Source organism: Toxorhynchites rutilus, chromosome 1 (genome assembly GCF_029784135.1).
Source record: "Toxorhynchites rutilus septentrionalis strain SRP chromosome 1, ASM2978413v1, whole genome shotgun sequence".
NCBI classification, from domain to species: domain Eukaryota; kingdom Metazoa; phylum Arthropoda; class Insecta; order Diptera; family Culicidae; genus Toxorhynchites; species Toxorhynchites rutilus.
In genome coordinates this window covers 174,976,825-174,996,907 of record NC_073744.1, presented here as the reverse complement: position 1 = coordinate 174,996,907, position 20,083 = coordinate 174,976,825, and the positions used below count along the sequence as shown (strand labels likewise).

Below are 20,083 nucleotides of genomic sequence, written 5' to 3'. Positions count from 1 at the left end.
ATGCCAAATGACTTAAAAATGCATAAAACGCCGAGATTTGTTGTTATCTCGAAAAAAAAAATTGGCGGAAAATCGACCTTTTGAGATTTAGCCTGAGTGGCAATGAAGGTATGGGAAAAATTGTAAAAAAAATATTCAGAAAGCTCCTTTTCAGCCAGTTCCTGGTTGCAGTAAGGATTTTACGACATTACTCGAAGGAGAGAGGAATAAAAACGCTGCTCCTCGATCTTCTCGTAGAAAATTCGCGTCTAATTGAGGATATATAAATTTTTCGGACATTGTGGACTTCATATTAAACACCTTCAATATTCAAGACCCCATTGGAAAAATAGTCTATAGAAACTTTATCTCATTTGAAAACTCGAGTGGTTCTGCATCCCTGTTGCTCGCACTTGGTTGAAAAAAGACAAACAGAAGAGTGAGAAGCCAGTTGTCATGTCTTGTCTTAGCTCCAAATACTTACATTAGCCGTAGACAACTTTGGAATCTAGTCTCGATTCTCTCATCCTCAGTTCTAATTTTGGATGACATGAACTCCCATGGTGGGGCGATCTTTATGATGACACTAGGGCGGCTATTTTGTGACGATTTCAACTTGACTATCTTGAACACTGGTGAAGCGACACAAATTGAGTCGATTTTCCTTTGTATTCATGTCCGCTACCATCAGATTATCTGTGGATGGTCATCAATGATCCCCATGGTAGTGATCACTTACCATTCAATATCTCTATCAAATGGGGCCCGCAATCCACTGAACCATCTCGAGTTCCATTTGACCTAACAAGGAACATCGAAGGCGGTAGTAATCGGTATTGAATCAATAGATATGTTTCCACCATTGGAAGAATATCGATTCTTCGTCAATTTGATGTATAAATGCACAAAAAAAAGTTCCTCCTGGCTGGGACAATGAATGCAGAAAATTGTATTTGAAAAAATCTGATGCTTTCAGAGCTTTTCGTAGACATGAAACATCCACACACTTCGAGGAATATTCGAAGCTTGAAATACATCTGAAACAATTGGTCAAAGCAAAAAAAGTGGTTACTGGCGCAACTTTTTTCACGGGTCTTTCACGTGAAACCACAATACGGAGATTAGTTCGCACCATGCATAATAGCATAATCTACCATCGAGAGTGAAGAATACTCCAACCGGTGGATATTCGATTTCGCAAAAAAAGGTCTGTCTGGATTCAGTTCCAGCACAACAGATTCTTCGAGAAACGTCTCCGAGCGGTGGACCTCTGGACAGACCGTTCTCGATGCTGGAATTTTCTATAGCTCTTCTCTCATCGAACAACTCTTCACCCGGAAGCGATATGATTACATTCGTTCTTCTAAAAAATCTTCCCAATATCGCGAAAAGACGAGACAGCTCAAAGTAATAGCAATTCAAAAGCCTGGCAAACCAACGTCTGACCATAACTCATACCGTCCGATTGCCGTGCATTCACGCTTTAGAAAAATTTTGGAAAAAAATATTCTTCGAAGATTCGATCAATGGAACGAGACAAATAATTTGCGATCAATTACACAATTTGCGTTGCTTTCCGCAGATATTCAACTGGCCTTTGGGCACAATGAGCAATTGGCTTCTGTATTTCTGGGTGTTGAGATAGATTTCGAATCGGTTTCCAAAGAAATTCTGTCAGACAATCTGGACAGATATGGACTTTCTGGAATTTTGAATAATGACAAATGCCAGAAATAGTTATATGGGTCTACCCCAAGGCTCATGTCGCAGTTATCTTCTTCATAATTTTGATGTGAAAGACAGTTGTTTGGCAGACGACAGTGTGACTTTCGTAAGAGGTCCACATGCCGAAAACTTGCAAAGACCATTCTTAAAATAATAAGCAATTCAAGGATCGAATTTTCGCCGCAGAAAACTTCAAATAACTTGGGGTGTGGCTTGATTCAAAAAGCACTTAGAATACCAATACAGTAGAACGCAGATTATCCGCGAAATAGTCTGGCAAGGTAACGGGTAACGCAAGGTAATCGGTTTTCTACTGTATTATGTACTTGAACCAAAAACGCATAAAAGATGTGCCAAATATCTTCAAACTGCGTGAAACGTCAAGTTTTAGTGTATGAAACACAAATTTCTGTATACCTCGAGAACTAATCAAGCAAGTGGAGCCAAATTTGGCATGTAAGGGTTTTTGGGTAAGCGAAATGTTTCTATGATGGTTTGAAGAACTTCCTTCTCCTGAAAGAAGGGAGCGCTCACATACAAGCAAAACACAAATTTCTGCATAAATTGAAAAATAATAGAACAAATGGAACCAAAATTGGAGGTTTTAGGGGGACAACAAAAGTTTCTATGGTGGTCTGACACTCCTTCCCCCTCTCTAAGGAGTGGTTGCCATACAAATGAAACACAAATTTCTGCATAACTCTAGAACTAATCAAGCAAATGGTGCAGAATTTGGCGTGTGGAGGTCTTAGGGGACAATAAATGTTTCTATGGTGAATCGACACTGCCCTTCTTCTGGAAGTACTACGATTCGATCCACAAACGTTCGCTCAGTAAGGAAACGCAGATGTTTCAAAGTATTCATATCAAAAATCAATTTTGAGCGGGACGAAATTCACCGGGTCAGCTAGTGGAAAAATTGAAAAAAAATGCGGGTCTAATATTTTGCGTTAAGGAACAAAACTACCACTTTTTACGAAAATCTGAGAACCACTATATCGGTTTGGCATGGAATGGCTGAATAATCAGGTGTCAAGCGTTACGATGATGATACCCACGTTGTTTGCCTACCGCGCAAACATTTATTCTTCTTCTTCTTTTCCGGCATCTATGTGTGCGAAATTGTAGTGTTTTGTATTAACATTTTATGTTTTTCACCACTTGCACTTGTGTTTCCAAGTGAGTCGATCCTACGTTTAGATTTGGTATCATTAGCATTCTCTCTCGTATCAATCTTTTTTTGTTTTTTGTTTTGCTATCTATGCTTGCCTATCGCTTGCTCACAAGATTATTGTTTTCCTTTCATTGTTCCGCATTGGGCGGAAGTTTCTCCCCAATCGATTCGGTTGTATGCAAGCTACAAGCGAACGAACAAATTTGAGATCTGAATTGTTAATATATATGTATTTCACATAACATTTTTGTTTTAGTTTGTTTGGGTTTTCCTTTCCATATTTCGCTTTCCACAGAAATATCGAGCATTGAGGCGAATGTTGTGACAAAACTATGTTTTTTTTTAATTATTCGGCTAATGCCCAAGGAAAACAGTGTGAAACAGAAGAAACAGAAACATACGTCTGAATTGTAAAATAAAAATCAACAGTGATGACGACGCGGACAAGTAATTGTGTTGTGTTTTTTCCATGGACAAAAAACATCATCTACTCCTGTTGCACATTTGACTACAACCTGTTTTTAAGTACGGATTTTTTTTCCCAATAAACTAGGGTTTAATGTCCGCCGGTAACAGACGAGAGAAGCGGCGGCTCCTACTTTTCATCAGTTTGTATCAATTTTTCTCTTGCTGTGCTTGTGTGTGTGTATCTATATTTCTATATATTTAAACGGGGTAATTTCCTGCACTGAATCCAAGCTATTATGTGTTTATGAGTTGTTTTTTTCTCTTCCGTCTCGTTTGATTGGCTGATACTATTTCACAGTAATAAATCTATATGATGAAACAGTGAATTTGTTGTTTTCAATATAATCGATAATCGTTTGAAAAGCCCTGATGGGTGTGTCTATCTGAACTTGATAATGATAATTATTAATAACTGTGTGTGTGTGTATGTTTCTTCCCCACAGCTTCTATCATCTAAATTTTATATCTCTGTATTTGATTACCTTGTATCGGTATCGGTATAGATGAAAGCGTATTATTGTTTAGCGGTATTCCTGGATAAAAACCGAAAGGTGACTGAATTGCGCGGAGACCAAGAACCGCTGTGCATGCCATGCTGCTGCTGCTGAACCTTTTCTCCCCCCTCATTTCAGCACTTTCTCAACAAAAGATTCTTGAGTATCGGCTACGTCTCTTCGGTGTGCAGCTGGCCAAGCAGAGTGGCCGCCGAGAGCGCGGCCGTACTTTTACTACTTACCAGCGACACACTATTAGTCCCACCGCCTCCACCTCCTCCGCCAGCTGTTCCACCGCCGGAAACGGTGATGATGCTACCGCCGCTGATACCACTCGCGTTGGCACTCACGTTAGGGCTGATAGGGGTCATTGGCAGAAGGTTCTCCTGGACAGTGCCAGCGGCACCCACCAGGGTTAGCTTCGGTGAGGTAGCCGGCGTCAGGATGCCCAGGTTGTCGTACTTGCCGTTCGGCGAACCGACCGATGACGATGATGACGACGACGATGATGACGATGATGATGAACTGGAGGAGGATGAAGCTGGAATAGAAAATTCAACGTTATTATTGAATCTGAGACAAAAGTTGTAGTCTGGTAGAAAACTAAATACTCATTTGGAAGGTTTTGGCAATTTCCTGATTACATAAATTACACCGAATACTTAATAATTATGAACGCAGTTTAGATTTTTAGAGAAAAACCAAATCCGTAGACAATGATGATGATGATGTTGATTTAAAGAGGCTTTAAACTTTTCAGTTCATTCGCCTCTAAGACCGTAGACAAAATTCATGGATTTTGATACAATTATTTCAGATTTATATGGATTTGTTGCAAAATTATATGTAATCTCGCACCAGCTAGCGAGCAGACAACAGTCTTTCCTAATGCTCATATCACATACAACGGTTTTTCTCGATATAAAAAACCGCATACCGTGTGATTCTCCTGCGAGTCATTATGCATAAAAATAGCTACCCCGGAAAAAGTCCACAACAACAACCTCAACAGCAGTATACGAGGTTCATTTTTTCTGTCCTGAGTGAAAATACAACGCATATGTCCGCCTTAGTTCGAACATCCACCACATGAATCAATTCATCTGCTCCTAAACAGGCTGATTCGACCTTCCCCAACCTCCATTTCTGAGGAGGTAAGTTATCATCTTTGATAACTACCACTGTTCCAGGTAGAATGTTACAGTGATAGACATTCGTTTAGCAGCACTTGAAAAAAAAAAACTTGAAACACTTACAAAACAACTCGGAATGTTCTTTTTATCGAGATACTTATTTGCTGTAGTAGTAGTATATTTAAGTCAATTTTATTGAAAGGACGTGCGTCACAATCATACACACACAAGGCGGAATCGGTGGATATAAACATTCAAACGTCGTTTTTTCCCGAGACATACGTTTAGCTTGGGACTTGGGAATGTTCAATTTACAAGATAAATATTAGATGCGCAACGTAAGAAGTTGGTCAGATTAGTGATTTACGTAGAATTTAAAGGAATGGCGAAAGGTATTCTATTGACGGAAGAGGGGTGGAAAATAATAAAGATATTCAGTGAACAAAAGTTTTCTAATCGCTCGATCGTAACAAAAATTGGTCGATCTGAGAAAGTGGTACGGAATTTCTCTAAATAGTGCCAGAAATATGGGATATAACGAACAACAAATGGGAACACCAAAGTTACTTTGCGTCTTAAAGGTCGAATAAGACACGAAGCAACCAGGAAACGATGTCCTGCTCATACATTAAGGCAGAACCGGTTGTTCCAGTAACGAAGAGGCATATTGCGCGCATCTTGAATAAGTCACCAAACATCATGTGGAAGAAACTTCAAGGGAAGCCGAAACTGACCGCCACGCATAAGCAGAACCATCTCATTTTCGCCCGGCAATACATGGAATGGAAACTAGAATGGAGAAATGTTGCATTTTCCGGCGAAAAAAGTTCAATTTGGATGGTCCGGACTGTTACAGTTGCTATTGGTACAATTTAAGTCAACGGCATGTCGTGAGATCGAAGCAAAACTTTGGGGGCGGAAGTTTGACAGTGTGGGGAGCCGTTTCCTATCACATCAAGCTTCCCATTTGTTTCATTTTAACCCGAATGAACTCCGAACAGTATCTTCAATTACTGGAGGACGTTTTGATTGGCCATATTGAGAATAACGCTACCGAAGATGTCGTTTTTTCAGCAGGATTATGAATAGATCCACGTTTCCAAGCAATCGAAGGCATGGTTTGCCGAGAAGGATATTCCGCTTCTTGAATGACCTGCTTGCAGTCGATTGCAATCCCATAGAGAACCTATGGAGAAACTTGGCCGAGATGGTCTATGCAAACGGATGACAATTTGACAACATTTCCAGTCTCAAGGCAGTAATTCAGGAGTGTTGGTGCTATAATCAATATGGCAACACTTTATAAGCTGTCTTACTCGATGCCAAATCGAGTTTTCAAAGTGATCATAAATTGAGGTGGACATACTAAATATTAGCTTCCGATTGGACTCGAAATTTGCCGCACAAATTTTCTTTTATTGAAATTTTAGGATGCGGCTAAACGAATGTCCACCCTGATTCCACATATTTGAAAAGTATAAATTCACAAAAAGTGAATTTATACTTTTTTTTTTAGAATGAATTCGATGAAAATAAACAATAATAGTCTTTTATGAACAAAACTGCACAAAGAATTGACTTATTTTTTAAAATATTGGGGAAAAATAGGGTGCGGCTAAACGAATGTCTACCACTGTATCTTTCTATTAATTCCACCTTTTTCGGACCTGTAACTCCAACAGGTATTCTTCAGACCAGCGCTACCAGAATTCTCGACGCAAATTCTGGAAATACTGCCATATGGAAAATTTATTCACCGGGATTCCATCATAGCTAGGCTCTGGAATGGCAATCAGAGGACGGTCGATAATCAAATGACCTGAGGTTAACGGCTCGAATTCCGATGGATCGTCAGAAGGACCGTATAAAGGCCGAGAATTGAGTTGAGCTTCGATTTGACAGAGCAAAGTTGAAAACTCGGACATAGTCTGTTGTGTTTTGGCGTTGGCGTGAAACGCGTAACTCACAAACAACAAATTAAAATATATTTACTATAATGTTTAGAACAATACAAAGTGCGTCTAACTCGTGCTCTTGCAAACTCGTATCTAATAATGACGATGACAGTTGTCTTGCCGCCAACCCATCTGTCGTAGCATCTGTCAAACCTGACTACTGTCAGTTGATGAGCCGCTATGGTATAATCGGTGGGGGGCTACCCAATATAAAGGGTGTGTCACATCAAATTGCATCACGGAAAAAACGCTGTAGAAATTTAATTTTTAGGAATTATATCTTCAGCTTTCGCTTATAATCAGATAAGAGTGTATAGATCACGTTGGCCATGCTTCACTGTAAATTTTTCGTAAATTTGGAAAAATGTCGTCGAACGAAAAAGAGCGTCGTGAATTAATCCTGCGCACTCATTTCGAGAATCCGGAGTTGTCACATCGGGACATCGGTAAGATGCTGGGAATCGTCCAATCCACGGTCAGCAGAGTACTAAAACGATACTTCGAGAACCTAACCATCGACCGGAAGGTGAAGAACGGCAAAAATGGATGCTCCGTCAGTGAAAAAGATCACAAGCGCGTAGTTAAGCAGTTTAGACGTGATCCGAGAAGTTCGGTCCGGGATGTCGCCAAAAAGCTGAATTTGTCAAGTTCATTCGTCCAGCGGACCAAGCAGCGGGAGGGCCTGCGTACATACAAGGTTCAGAAGGCTCCTAACCGCGACGAAAGGCAAAACATGGTGGGGAAGACGCGAGCCCGGAAGCTGTACACCAAAATGCTGACGAAGCCGCATTGCCTGGTAATGGACGACGAAACCTACGTCAAAGCGGACTTTCGTCAGCTGCCGGGCCTGTTGTTCTTCTCCGCAGAGGACAAATTCACCGTTCCGGAGGAGATTCGCAAGCAGAAACTATCCAAGTTTGCCAAAAAGTACATGGTGTGGCAAGCGATCTGCTCTTGCGGAAAGCGGAGCGCCCCCTTCGCGATGACCGGCACGGTAAACGGGCAGGTTTACCTTACGGAGTGCCTACAGAAGCGCTTACTACCACTATTGAAGCAGCACGAGGGCCCGACCATCTTCTGGCTGGATCTCGCTTCGTGCCACTATTCAAGGGACGTGTTGGAGTGGTACGAAGCCAACGGGGTCACCTTCGTGCCAAAAGAAATGAACCCGCCCAACGCGCCGGAGCTTCGCCCAATAGAGAAATATTGGGCGATTATGAAGCAGGCCCTCCGGAAGAACCGAAAAGTTGTCAAATCGGAGGCGGACTTCAAGAGAAAATGGATTTCTGTTAAAAAAAAACTACAACCTGACGTTGTACAGAACCTTATGGACGGGGTAGAGAGGAAGGTGCGAGCATACGGGCTTGGGCTCGAAGTATGAATAAAAGACGGGTGGGTAATGTCGGGGACATAACCGGAGTGACGTAGGACTATACAAAGGGGACAGCTTTTGTTAAATATATATTTAAAATATATTGTTTTATTTTCTTCTCCTACGTGAATACCTACCTATCTACCTGAAAAATGGATTAGTTTACTGTTTACTCTTTATGAATATGGTGATGGTTCTGAAAAGAACCTTTGGTGTTGTGTTTTTGTTATCACTCGATATTCCCATCTTGTTCGGCCTTCCTGTTTAGCGATTGCGTTTGCCACTCGCCACAGCTTTCACAGTTGGAAAATTTCTTCCCATCCAGCTTGTGACATATTTTACAGTAAATTACATTCAATGGCACGTCGCAATACCACCACTCAGTATCGGATTGGAGGTAATTTTAACCTGTAATTGAACATTTGCGATGACAGTGGTACAGTGTCGACTTTCAACGTGGGGTCATAATTTGGACCCCGAACTCTATGTTTACAAAAATGGCCAACTAAATATGTCGCATTACAGGTCCGTCCAATTAGCTAAATGTCGAGATAAGTGTAAATTACTGTACTTTCAATCTAGAAGCAATTTAAGAATTGGTGAAAATCAATAAGCTCAGAACAACTGCCAAATTCACATACTCATCATATCCTGGCAAACAAATTATGAAAAAATCAATTTGTGTTTTATTATTATTTTGGATATTGTTTTAGAAAGCATTGAACTGTATTTCCTAAACTCTTTTTTGGAAGGTTTAATGGCCCTGAAAAGCGCCTTGTTTTATGGAATGGTTCCAATTTAGAAAACTTAGTACTCGTGGTTTTGAAAAAACCTGCTGCCGTTTTGCAATTGCGTTTGCCATTCGCCACTCGCTGCAACTGCCTGTTGTTGTCTTGATGTCCACCGAACTGAATGTGTTCTGTTCTGAATGCGATTTTTCTCATCGTCGCGAGCAGCTTTACCAGCTAACTCGATCACTTCGGCGGCCGAAACTATATAACGCCGGCTAGGTGGACTGGTACTAACGCGCTCGGCCTAGCTACCCTTGCGGGGAACTCCAGGTCAACACGGTTCGAGCGGGATTTTGCCTTTCCCTTCACTTTTCCTCCTTTACCATGTCCAGACATGGCTGCTTGGGTTGGTTTGTTGATGTGTTGTGATGCGAACCGATGTGGTGTACTAGAGATGTGCCATCCGCTCATGAGCTGTTCCGAAGAATCGACTCTTTGAAGTGAGTTGACGCGGAACAGCTCGCAAAAAAAAATCAAACAGCTCTTCAGCTCACTTTGATGATGATGAAGGAGAGAAAAGAGCTGTAGAATTGAAGAGAGTGTGTGAGCTGTAAGATTCAAATGAACTGACCGTCTCTCGCTCTTCGTGTTAAGACATAAGTTTAGTTTCATTTGTCCCTCGTCTTTTCAACTGTTATATTCGCGTTGACGGCATTGAGCTTTGTTTACCAGTTTAGGGGGCGCCAAAAATAATAATTGGCTCTCAGGCAGAATGAACACGTTTTTAAAATTCAAATTATTAATGAAAATTAACTTCTGTGTATCAAATGAGTATTCTATTTCAATGAAAAACACTTTGTTTGCAGGCGGTGCAAAAATCTTATAAGATTTTTTTTTTTTTTTGAAGAAAACTTTCTATTGTAATGTAAAGCCTCAGTAAAAATGTCGGAAATGTTGTACTCGCCGAGTCTGTTGTAAATAATAGTCTGGAATACGTGTTTCAAGTAATTAATAATATGGTGTGAAAATTTTCATTTGAATTTTAACATTTTCAAACTGGCTTCGTGGCTATCGAGTTTGGGACCCAAATTGAAAGTCGGCACTGACAACTGAGCTGAAGAGCTGTTCATAAAGAACAGCTCATTTAGATGAGCTGATATGATCAGAGCTGTTCATCATGATGAGCTGATTTGCACACCTCTATGGTGTACGGTTTGAATGAGAATGATCGTTACGGCAGCGGAGCGGGGATTTTTAAGCTGACTGCCTGGCTAGAGAATTACGCATGTGTGAGACTGCGACCAATGTTTCGTTAATTTTTTTCTTTTTCCTTTCCAATCGTGCTTCATTCTATTTCGCTGCTGCTCTGGTTGCCCGTTTTGGTCGGTAAGATTTGAGGAGCACAAAATGGACCAATCAAAAATGGGCACATAGTGCATTTTGACAATGCTTGATAATTCACAATTATTCAATTATTTATCTCAAGAAAAATGAAATGTTATTCTTTATGATAGATGCGTAGATATATTTCCTATCAATTGATGCAAAAACCTTTGAGATCTATTGAGAAATGCTCGAGTTATAAGCGTTCCAAATCTTGCATTTTTTCCTACTTGTTCAGTGCCTAGATTTCCATTTCACCCCCTATATCTTCCGGTTAGACGTAGTCCTACGTCAAAAAAAATGCCAAAAGTTGTTTAATAGTTTTTATTTTACAATTGCAATTTGATGTGACACACCCTTTAGTCAAAGGCGAAAGACTTGAAATCGGTGTCTTGCCGCTTGAAGAGATGATACATCTCGTTTAGTTCACTGTGGGCACCCACAAAATTTGTCCCATTATCGAAGTATATCTGTTCAGGGTCACCACGACGAGAAACAAATCGCTGTAGAGCAGCTATAAACGCATCGGCTGACAGGTCTTCTACTATCTCCAGATGAATGACTTTAGTGACCATGCAAACGAAGACGCACACGTATCCCTTCACAGGTGCTAGCCTTCTTCCAGTGTGCTTGACTAGTATAGGACCCGCGTAATCCACGGCAACCTTTATGAAAGCCGGAGCCTTATCGCTTATCATCCCCCATGAACTGACCAGCACACGGAGGGTTAAGTCTAAAACACTTTGTTACCTTGCGAACAGCTGAAAGGGCTCCTAAAATTCAGAATTATCGACGAATCTGGGACAGCAAAGCAGATGGTTCAATGTGAAGGTTCTCACGGTGTGCTGTCTCAATCAATCATTGAACGAATTCATCTTTATTTGGTGAGATCCACGGATGCTCCGGATGCACGGAACTCCATAGGGCAGACTAAAATGTCGCAGTCGTCCGCCGACACGAATCATACCATCGTCAAAAACATTTCACAATATTCACTGGACATCATCGTGGCTATCTCTTTACCAATGTGCTGCAACTGAACTACCTTGATGATGGTCTTCAAAGACTCGCATTTCGAACACACTAGGAGATCGTCCAGTGATTCTCCTCTTGGCCACCTTCACCATCGCATTCCGACAAAAACGCAAGACGTATGCCAGAACTCGTTGCAGCTTTCTGGAAGACGCGAACTCATGGAACACCGGCAAACACTCTTCATCGGGCAGTAACTCTGGAACCACCATCTGATATTACTCACTGCGCAGGAAAAATTAACCGTTCCACCAAAGGTCGTTATTCTTAAGAACGTCAGCAGATTTGCCACACGAAACTACATCGGCTGGGTTTTCCAGCGTATTCACATTTTTCCACTTAAATTGTGTACCTTACGTGTAGCTTAGATTGTTCATCTCACTAACCAAGTTTCGTACAAACACTTCTGAACGTTCCGGGTTTTTCTTCAGGCAAGCTAGTACCACTTGATTGTCCGTCCACAAAGATATGTCTCGAAAGGGCAGCGTTAATGTAGCCAACAATTTCTTCACCCATCTGTGTTACAAAAGCGCTGCTAAAAGCTCCTTTCGTGGAATAGTCAACACTGTTTTCGGGACGATCTTCGATTTGGCACATAACAACTTCACTACCGCAGCTTCATCAGGTACAATTGACCTGACGTATACACAGGCACCGTATGCCTCCAAAGTTGCATCAGCAAATCCATGCAGGTCAAATACAACGGCTCCAGTGACCACAACACGACGAGGAATTTGAAGATTGCTAACGCCACTTAAAGCACTCAAGAATTCAACACAACACATATAGATTGCAGGCCACTTTCTCCTTCAAATTACCCGTGAGCTCTTCGTCCCATCCCAATTTTTCCTTCCATATGTTTCTCATCAGAAGTTTTCCGATACGAAATACCTGCGCCACAAGATCCAACGGGTCGAACATTCTCGACACGAGGGACAGCACTTGGCGCTTTGTTGAACTATTTTCACACACGGTTGAGACGGAAACGAACTACATAACATCCAGAGCGGGGTTCCCAACGTTTTGATCACCTCACTTGAATCATTTTCGTCAATGCTGACAAGCTCATCCTGATCGGTTTTTCGGAATCCGTTTCAGCAACTCAGGATGATTAGAAGCCCATTTATGCAGATGAAACCCACCTGCCTTGTGTAAATCTATTAACTGTACTCGAGCCTCACTTGCTTCATTTAAGTCGTCAAACCCGAACAAAGCATTGTCCACGTAGAAATTGTTAACGAAAAAATAAAATGAAATGATTAACGACGTCTGCATCCACAGGTTACTTAGAGCCTTCGTCGATAGCCAGTTGTAAAAGTGCTGGCGTTGCCAAAAACGAGACGGAAGCTGTGTCATAAGTTACGGTCGTATGTTCTAGGACACGCAGTGGATCGGGAGGACTCTTCCTCCACAATACACGAGATAGCGGCGTATGTCGTTGATCGACGAGGATCTGTCTGTACATCTTTGCCATGTCAGTAGCTAAAACATTGAGTAGGAAACGAAACCGAAGACATATAGATTGCAGATCACTTTGGTTGTTGGCACCAATCTTCATAACATCGTTCAGCGACCGACCTTAGTATCTACCTTAGCAGACGCAACGAACGCAACACGACATTTAGTTGTTGTATCCGAAGATCGCAGAACAGCATGATGAGGCAAATACCATTTCATGATATCTATTGTATCCTTGCTAACATCCACTTCTTCGCAGTGATCAAGATTCTCGTACTCATCCATAAAATCTTGGTACAACTTCCTTACATCTAGACTGCGAAAGTTCTAAAGTACTAGCGCATAGAACCTTCTTAATGGAAGTGGCCTGGAATCCCTGAACTCGTTTACGGACTCCTTCAAGGGCAGTTGGACGATGTATCGCCCGGAAGTATTTCTACGATAAGTTGCCTTGAAGTGCTCTTCACATTCCTCTTCTTCGGTACCACCATTATCTGTATCAACGACATTCTCTATTCCCCAGAATCGTTGTACGGACTGACTTAACTCATCCATCGTTACGGTGTGCGAGTAAACTATTCCATCAGATGTCACACCCTCATCATACACTCCATTGACTACCCATCCAGATTGAGTCTCACGAAGTATAGGAAGATGGTGGGCTAACGAAAATTGTCCGGGCAATAATAACCTGAGCAACCATTCGTTACCCAGGAGCATATCCACTTTACTTGGACGGAAAAAGTTCGGATCTGCTAGCTGAAATTCAGTGGGAATTTCCAATGCATTGATATTGATGATCGATGATGGGAGATCTGATGTCACCTTGTCAGTCAGAAGACATTTAACCCTCATTTGAGAATCTTTATATCTCGATGACAGATGTACAACCCCACAATTGGATGATTGAGTCTTCATGCTGTTCACCCTGAATACTGTGAAGTTCGATGAATCCAATTTCAAGCCTAACTTACTTGCTAGAGAGCGTGTAATTAAATTCACTTGAGACCCATCGTCTAACAATACTCGACTTGTTTGGTGGATCTGGAACTTGCTTATGTTTCTCCTCGGCATGAAGAAGACTATGGTGCCGACAATTACACTTCTGACAAGATTTCTCAGATGAACAATTGATACTACGATGACCTCTCCTGAGACATTTAAAGCAAACGTTTCTCTACTTACCTTAACCAATCTCTGAAACACAGAAAGAGCCTTAATTCTGAACACTGGTAATTAGCATGAGCCTTTCCACAAAAATCACAATTTACTTACGATTCACTTAATGAAACGGCAGTATGGACTTTTTGCATTACAGGCTTGTTGACTGCAGACACGGACTCAACAAGAATCAAGGACTTTTGGTTACTGGCCTCGACCCTATCCAGAATGAAAGTTTGCTCCTTCAGGAACTTAAGCATCTCGTTGTAGTCGGGTAGTTCAGCGTGCTTGATGGTAGACTTCGACGTGTGACGCACATCGTTGTGCAACGCAGCGGCCAATAGATGTATTACGAAATCCTCTCATACTCCATTAAAGTCTCGCTCCAGGAACTTAAGACCTTCCAAATGCTTACTGCTTTCATCAACCAGACTCCGCAGCTCTACATGGCGGCTGCTGGGTTTGATGACCATTTTTCGCTGCCGCTATAGCTGCATTGTTCCTGGTGAGCTGATCCTCCAACAGAATAGCAACGGAATCGTGAAAGATATCGAACTCCTCGTATTGCTGTTAGTGTTGTTTGTAGTCATCGACCGAAACCACATTCATACTTTCGTCGTGGGCATCTTTAAAATCTTTATGCGCTGCCTCCAACTTCTTCAGGTATACCTTAATCTCAGTTTCCGTCAGATGGACTACTTCCTCTTCATTTGGGCGAATTATATTTAGAATACGAGTCACCTTACCTTCAGCTGCGCCACGACGGCAGAAAACTCGTTGCATTTTCTCCATTGAGACCAACTTTTCCGTTAACTTTAGCTTCTTCTTTTCCTTCTTACCTAAGGGAGTGGAGGAACACAGCCAAGTCTATGCTCACGCAACGATTCTACTAACGGACACAGCACAGCGGAATAACCGGAACACCAGCTTTGTGATGATTAACTTCACTTAACCTTCCTACACTCGCGCATAGGTCTGACAGACCGAGCATCAATGAGGTGGCTGAATTAAATGACTATTAAAATTGAATGAAGTTGAAGAAAAAAATATTTTCTGGAGTTTTTTCACTCAATTATGTCTTTTTCTTTGAATAAATACCAGAGAACACAAATTACGATTTTTCGCGCGAGTATAGGAGTGTTAATAGAGTTCAATCAACTTTACTTAATTGCTCGAATAGTCAATTTTCTTCAATTTTGAGTCGCTTCTCAAAATGACGGTAAAGGTCATTCATCACACAAAATTCGTGTTTTTGACAACTTCAGCAATAAAGCGTATAGAAAAACTCTTTCTATGTTTTATGAATCTACTCCCGATTGGCCGGAAATATGGGCAATGGGAGAAAATAACAGGTTTAATGATACTGGCTCTAAATGACCAGCAATGATATAAAACCCCTACGATATGGGTATTGGATGAAAGGGCTTCAACAGCAGAATATCGCATTCCAATGCCATTTTGGAAAAGATGGTGGTTTTCGGTTCATTAAATACGGGCCTGAAAGACCGAAAATGGAGTTAGTAAAGTAGAGTCAGACGAAGAAAGTGTTAAAAACTGAGATCGTGTTAGAGCGAAATAGCGGTAGTAAAAGAGCATACAAAACGGAAACGAACCGTACCGCTCACGGTAAAGGCCACGAGTTCAATTCTCACTCCCAACATTCTTCAGAAATGGAAGTAAAGTGACGAACCAGCCAAAAAGTGTTAAAAGTCACTATGATACAGTATAAAAAAAGAAACGGAAACAGAACGTTCAACGCCGTTCAACGCTAAACGTCGCTCGAGCGCTCAACACTGCACATCAGTCAACGCTCAACGAAAACTAATGTTGCCTTTTCAGGATTCCTGGTCCTTCTTTTTTTTCTAAATATTGTAATCTAACACGTTTTCACTGCTAGCGATGAAGATCAACTTAACGTTCGTGATAATCACCTGAAATTATTGACAGTAAGGAAAGCAGCGTTGCCAATATTCCAGTTTAAACTGGATTCTTCCAGTTTTTTTTCCTCGATCCAGTCAAACAGTTAAACCTTGAAATCTTCCAGTTTTTTCAAATATTGTCCAGTTTTATCCAGTTTTTTTTATATGTGTGCTTCAGTTTTACCAATTTTGTGTGAAATAAATTCACAATGCATAAAAATTATCTCTCCCTCACCCTTTCTATTATTTAACCAAATTCGTTTTTTGACATTAATCGTTCGATCGATCGAAGGTGTATTTGCCTTAGATCGATCTTTCTTTTCTTACACACTTTCAGTGTTTTTTTTCTACCTGCTTACACTTCCGAATTCAATACAGTTAGTGCGCAGAGTGTGTGGTGCCTACCCAAGCAGCAACGTTCTATATTGTCTTCGAGTTTATATACATATTATATGTTGTAGGTCCTCCAAAACATGCTGAAGTTCAGACCAATTGATCTACCATTTCAACAACGACTGGTGCAATGTTCACAACAAGAAACCTAACCCTAAATGGTTCATAAAGCCCGCGTGCTATGCTGACATTGAGTTTATTATATGTTCTAGGTCATCCAATTCATTATGAAGTTTAGACGATCATAGGATCAATGTACTCCATTGACTTTAATTGATATGAATATTAAACCCAAGTAATCTTGCTTCCGTTTACATCCGTTTACATCAATCGACCCTTCAACGAAATAAAAATCCGAGAATCTCATGTGTCACAACATGCGGCAAAGATTATTTTTAGGTAACATAAAAAAGAAAACCTGTACAATTAATTAGACCAGCTGTATATTCTATTATTTATCGCATCTTTCTCAATCGAAATCCATTCTCACAGTTAAAACCTGAGAAGGTATCCGAGTGAACTTCTCTAAAATCATCCGTCCCGTCGATACGTTAATCATAGCTTTATTGAACTCCATTCGCGACGGCGGAGAGTTATCTTTGCGAAACCTGAAAAGATAACCAGAAGAACTCTAAAATCAATCGGACCGGCGTTATATTCCGTTATTTATCTATATTGAACTTCCATCTCGAAGGGACACAGTTATATTTCAAAAGTATGAGAAGCCTAGAGAACTCCTCTAGAAACAATCGTCTCGGAGTTATGTTCCATTATGCGTAAGGTTTATAGAAATTAAATCGTGACGGAGGATAACTCTCCTCCGTCGCGATTTAATAACCTGAGAAGGTTACCGAGAGAAATCCTCTGAAACCAATAGAAGTTCCTCGAATATTGTTTCACAGTAATGTTCGAGTGGTGGGAAACGTAATTTTGATCTGCTCGAATGGTTAATTAATGGCTTAATTCGCTATTTTATGAACTACATGCTTCGAAGTAAATTATATTTCTCAAGCACTGGAATAGATACAAAAAAAAATGTTTTGAATAACCCACAGTCGAACTTCTTAAAATAAAACGATTTTTCAGGATCCAGTTTTCTTCCAGTTTTTTTAGGAGCAATCTTCCAGTTTTTTTGGAAAATATTATTGGCAACTCTGAAGGAAAGTGCCTGAATGCAGACTTTTCAGAATTCGTTCATGCTGTTTTCGTTCAATATACTAGACAAAGTTCACGCGTCTCGACTCTTCTGTTATACTCATTATGACAGATATGGTGTTGAGTTTCAACAAAAGAGAATCCATCCGACATTGGGAAAAACCTGATTCCTTCATCCGTGAATAAATTTTGATAATTTGTGGCATTGGTCAGAACGCTTGAGAACGACATAGATTTAGTCAATTTGAACGTAGATTTAGTGATATTTGTAACTGATCAAGCCGGATTTTCGGCGTTGGTGTCTAAATTCAACTTTCTTCTCTTGGTTTCTGTCACGCGCAACTTTTGAAAAAAAATCAAAACTAGATTACGCCAAAAAATAACAAGGAAACTCACCAATTTGACTAGATGCTGCGGCGGCTGCGATAGTGATCCCACCCGGTACGCCGAGTGTGGCCACATTGCCGCCACCATTGTGATCGTTAGTGTTGATGTTGTTGTTGTTGTTAGCCGAGGAACATATAGAGGCTACTATAGACGACACGGAAGCCGGACACGACGACGACGACGACGAAGACGACGATGAGGACGAGGACAATGACGATGACAGTTGCTGAGCTGGTTGGGTGCCCGAAACGGACGATTGTACACCTGCTGCCACCTGCTCCACCGCCGGGTTCTGGTGCGTGCTTAGCTGGTGGTTTTTTAGCCTCTGGGACGTTTTGTAGCTCTTGCCACAGTGACACTTGAAGCCTTTCCGGACACGACTAAAATAAAAAAAAAACAGAATCGTTTGTACCTATGCCACATAGACACGGTGGCAGATATAAATCGGGGATGTCATACTTTCCATCCTTTTTGTGGCCATTCTTCGAGTGATACTTGATTCCGTTGACGTTCTTGTATCGTTTCTTGCAGCCGGGGACGGGACATGCGAAGGGTTTTTCGTTGGATGAGTTCTGACCATTGCCACCGGACGAAGAATGGCGTCTGTTTTGGATAAATAAGTAGTGAATTAATAACAAACAACAAAAGTAAGAAATAGATAAATGAAACAACTTCATAGTATAATGACTGTTACGCTTGCTTAAAAACAGCCCGTCAATAGTTCATAACCTGGTTGATGGCGAAGGACCAATACTTCATGTTGAAATGAGAAGTCTATTCGGTTATTTGTACTATTCGATAACACACGGCTTACGGTTTTATGAAAAAATGATTTAATGCGATTCAGGAATCGTCTTAAAAATGTAATTCTAACTCCTTAATCTAGTAAACTATATTTCTTGGATGTATTCTAACAATGAAGGGTCTCTGCTATCAATTTTGTGTGTCTTTGTTGTAGAATCATATGGTACTATGAACTTTTCATGAATATTTGATGGAATTGTTAGAATTGTCATTCACTTCGATTCTGTATTTCGACGGATTTACGCTTTGTTCGAAAATGATATTTCGATTGAGTTCGAATTTGCCATTCCCTATTTCAATTGTCTTGCTTGTAAGATGTTCGAAAACAAAACAATTCGAGCGAAACAGGGAATGGGATTTTCCAAGTCGATCGAAATATTTTGACTCTATCGAAATACAGAATCGGGGTGATTTTCTCGGAAACTTCCAGATTGATACTCATCTCAGATAGATACTCATTTTATTTATTCACAAAAGTGGAGGAGCAGATGATCCAATAATCTTATTCTATTTTATTTATTTTCTCATCTAGCTTAATGCCTCAAAGGTAGAGCTGGGAAATCGAAAAGTTCGAATTTTCATTTTTACATATTCAAGCTCATCATAAACATGCTACAAGAGACTTGAACACTTGACTGAATCTTAAACAACATAACAAATCGTCAAAAACCCATGTTATATGGCTCTCCAGGTAGATGTCCCTCCTTTATCATATGTTTATGTTTACGATGAGGAAAAGCCCTTTTGAGTTCTTGAATGTTACTCAAAAGGACATCAAAAGCGCAAATCTTTTCTAAAACCTTCCTATTACAAAACATTATGGCGGGTTTACATTAGGGAGATCTATAGCTATAGATGGATTTATTCACGTGAAAATAGGTGTAAACGGGTGAGAATAAATATGATACACTTATTCGAGGTATATATAATTTGAATAAATTCAGCATATGTAAACGCTTGTGAATTTCTCACTGGTGAGAAATCACTAAAGTTGGATGCAGTTCTACTTCAGGTGAATAAATTCACCAAAAATATGAATTTATTCATTATAGAAGTTCACGCTAGTGTAAACGGTTGATGCGATTTCTATAAATCTCATCATATTTCTTCACGTGAATATATCACTAGTCTAAACCCACCCTTAGGAATAAGTATACATACCATACAGAGAAATATTGGGTTGAGGAAAAAGAAATGTCGTATATTGTCAATATATGGCAACACTTAAACATATCTTGTGTTGTACATTATCGCATTCTATACGACTATTTAAAGACGACAATCTGTGCTACAAGTGTCGTTTTCACAGTGTTGTGATTGTCCTTTTCAGTCTCAAGTTATAGCGCGTCAAAGATGGAGT

At 40.5% G+C, this 20,083-nt stretch overlaps 1 protein-coding gene across 2 annotated transcripts in view; it reads right to left on the bottom strand.

Annotated features, from left to right (window-relative positions):
• Nucleotides 1-3,197: 3,197 nt before the first annotated feature.
• LOC129762256 (uncharacterized transmembrane protein DDB_G0289901-like) overlaps nucleotides 3,198-20,083 on the bottom strand; it is a 29,285-nt gene continuing 12,399 nt past the window's right edge. For both annotated transcript variants that reach the window (XM_055760349.1, XM_055760350.1), the window contains exons 5-7: nucleotides 18,379-18,522; nucleotides 17,929-18,299; nucleotides 3,198-4,381 (exon numbers count right to left, since the gene is read on the bottom strand). In XM_055760349.1, coding sequence (XP_055616324.1) covers nucleotides 4,011-4,381; nucleotides 17,929-18,299; nucleotides 18,379-18,522 — 886 coding nt within the window. In that variant the 3' untranslated portion in view covers nucleotides 3,198-4,010. The remainder of the gene's footprint in view (nucleotides 4,382-17,928; nucleotides 18,300-18,378; nucleotides 18,523-20,083) is intronic.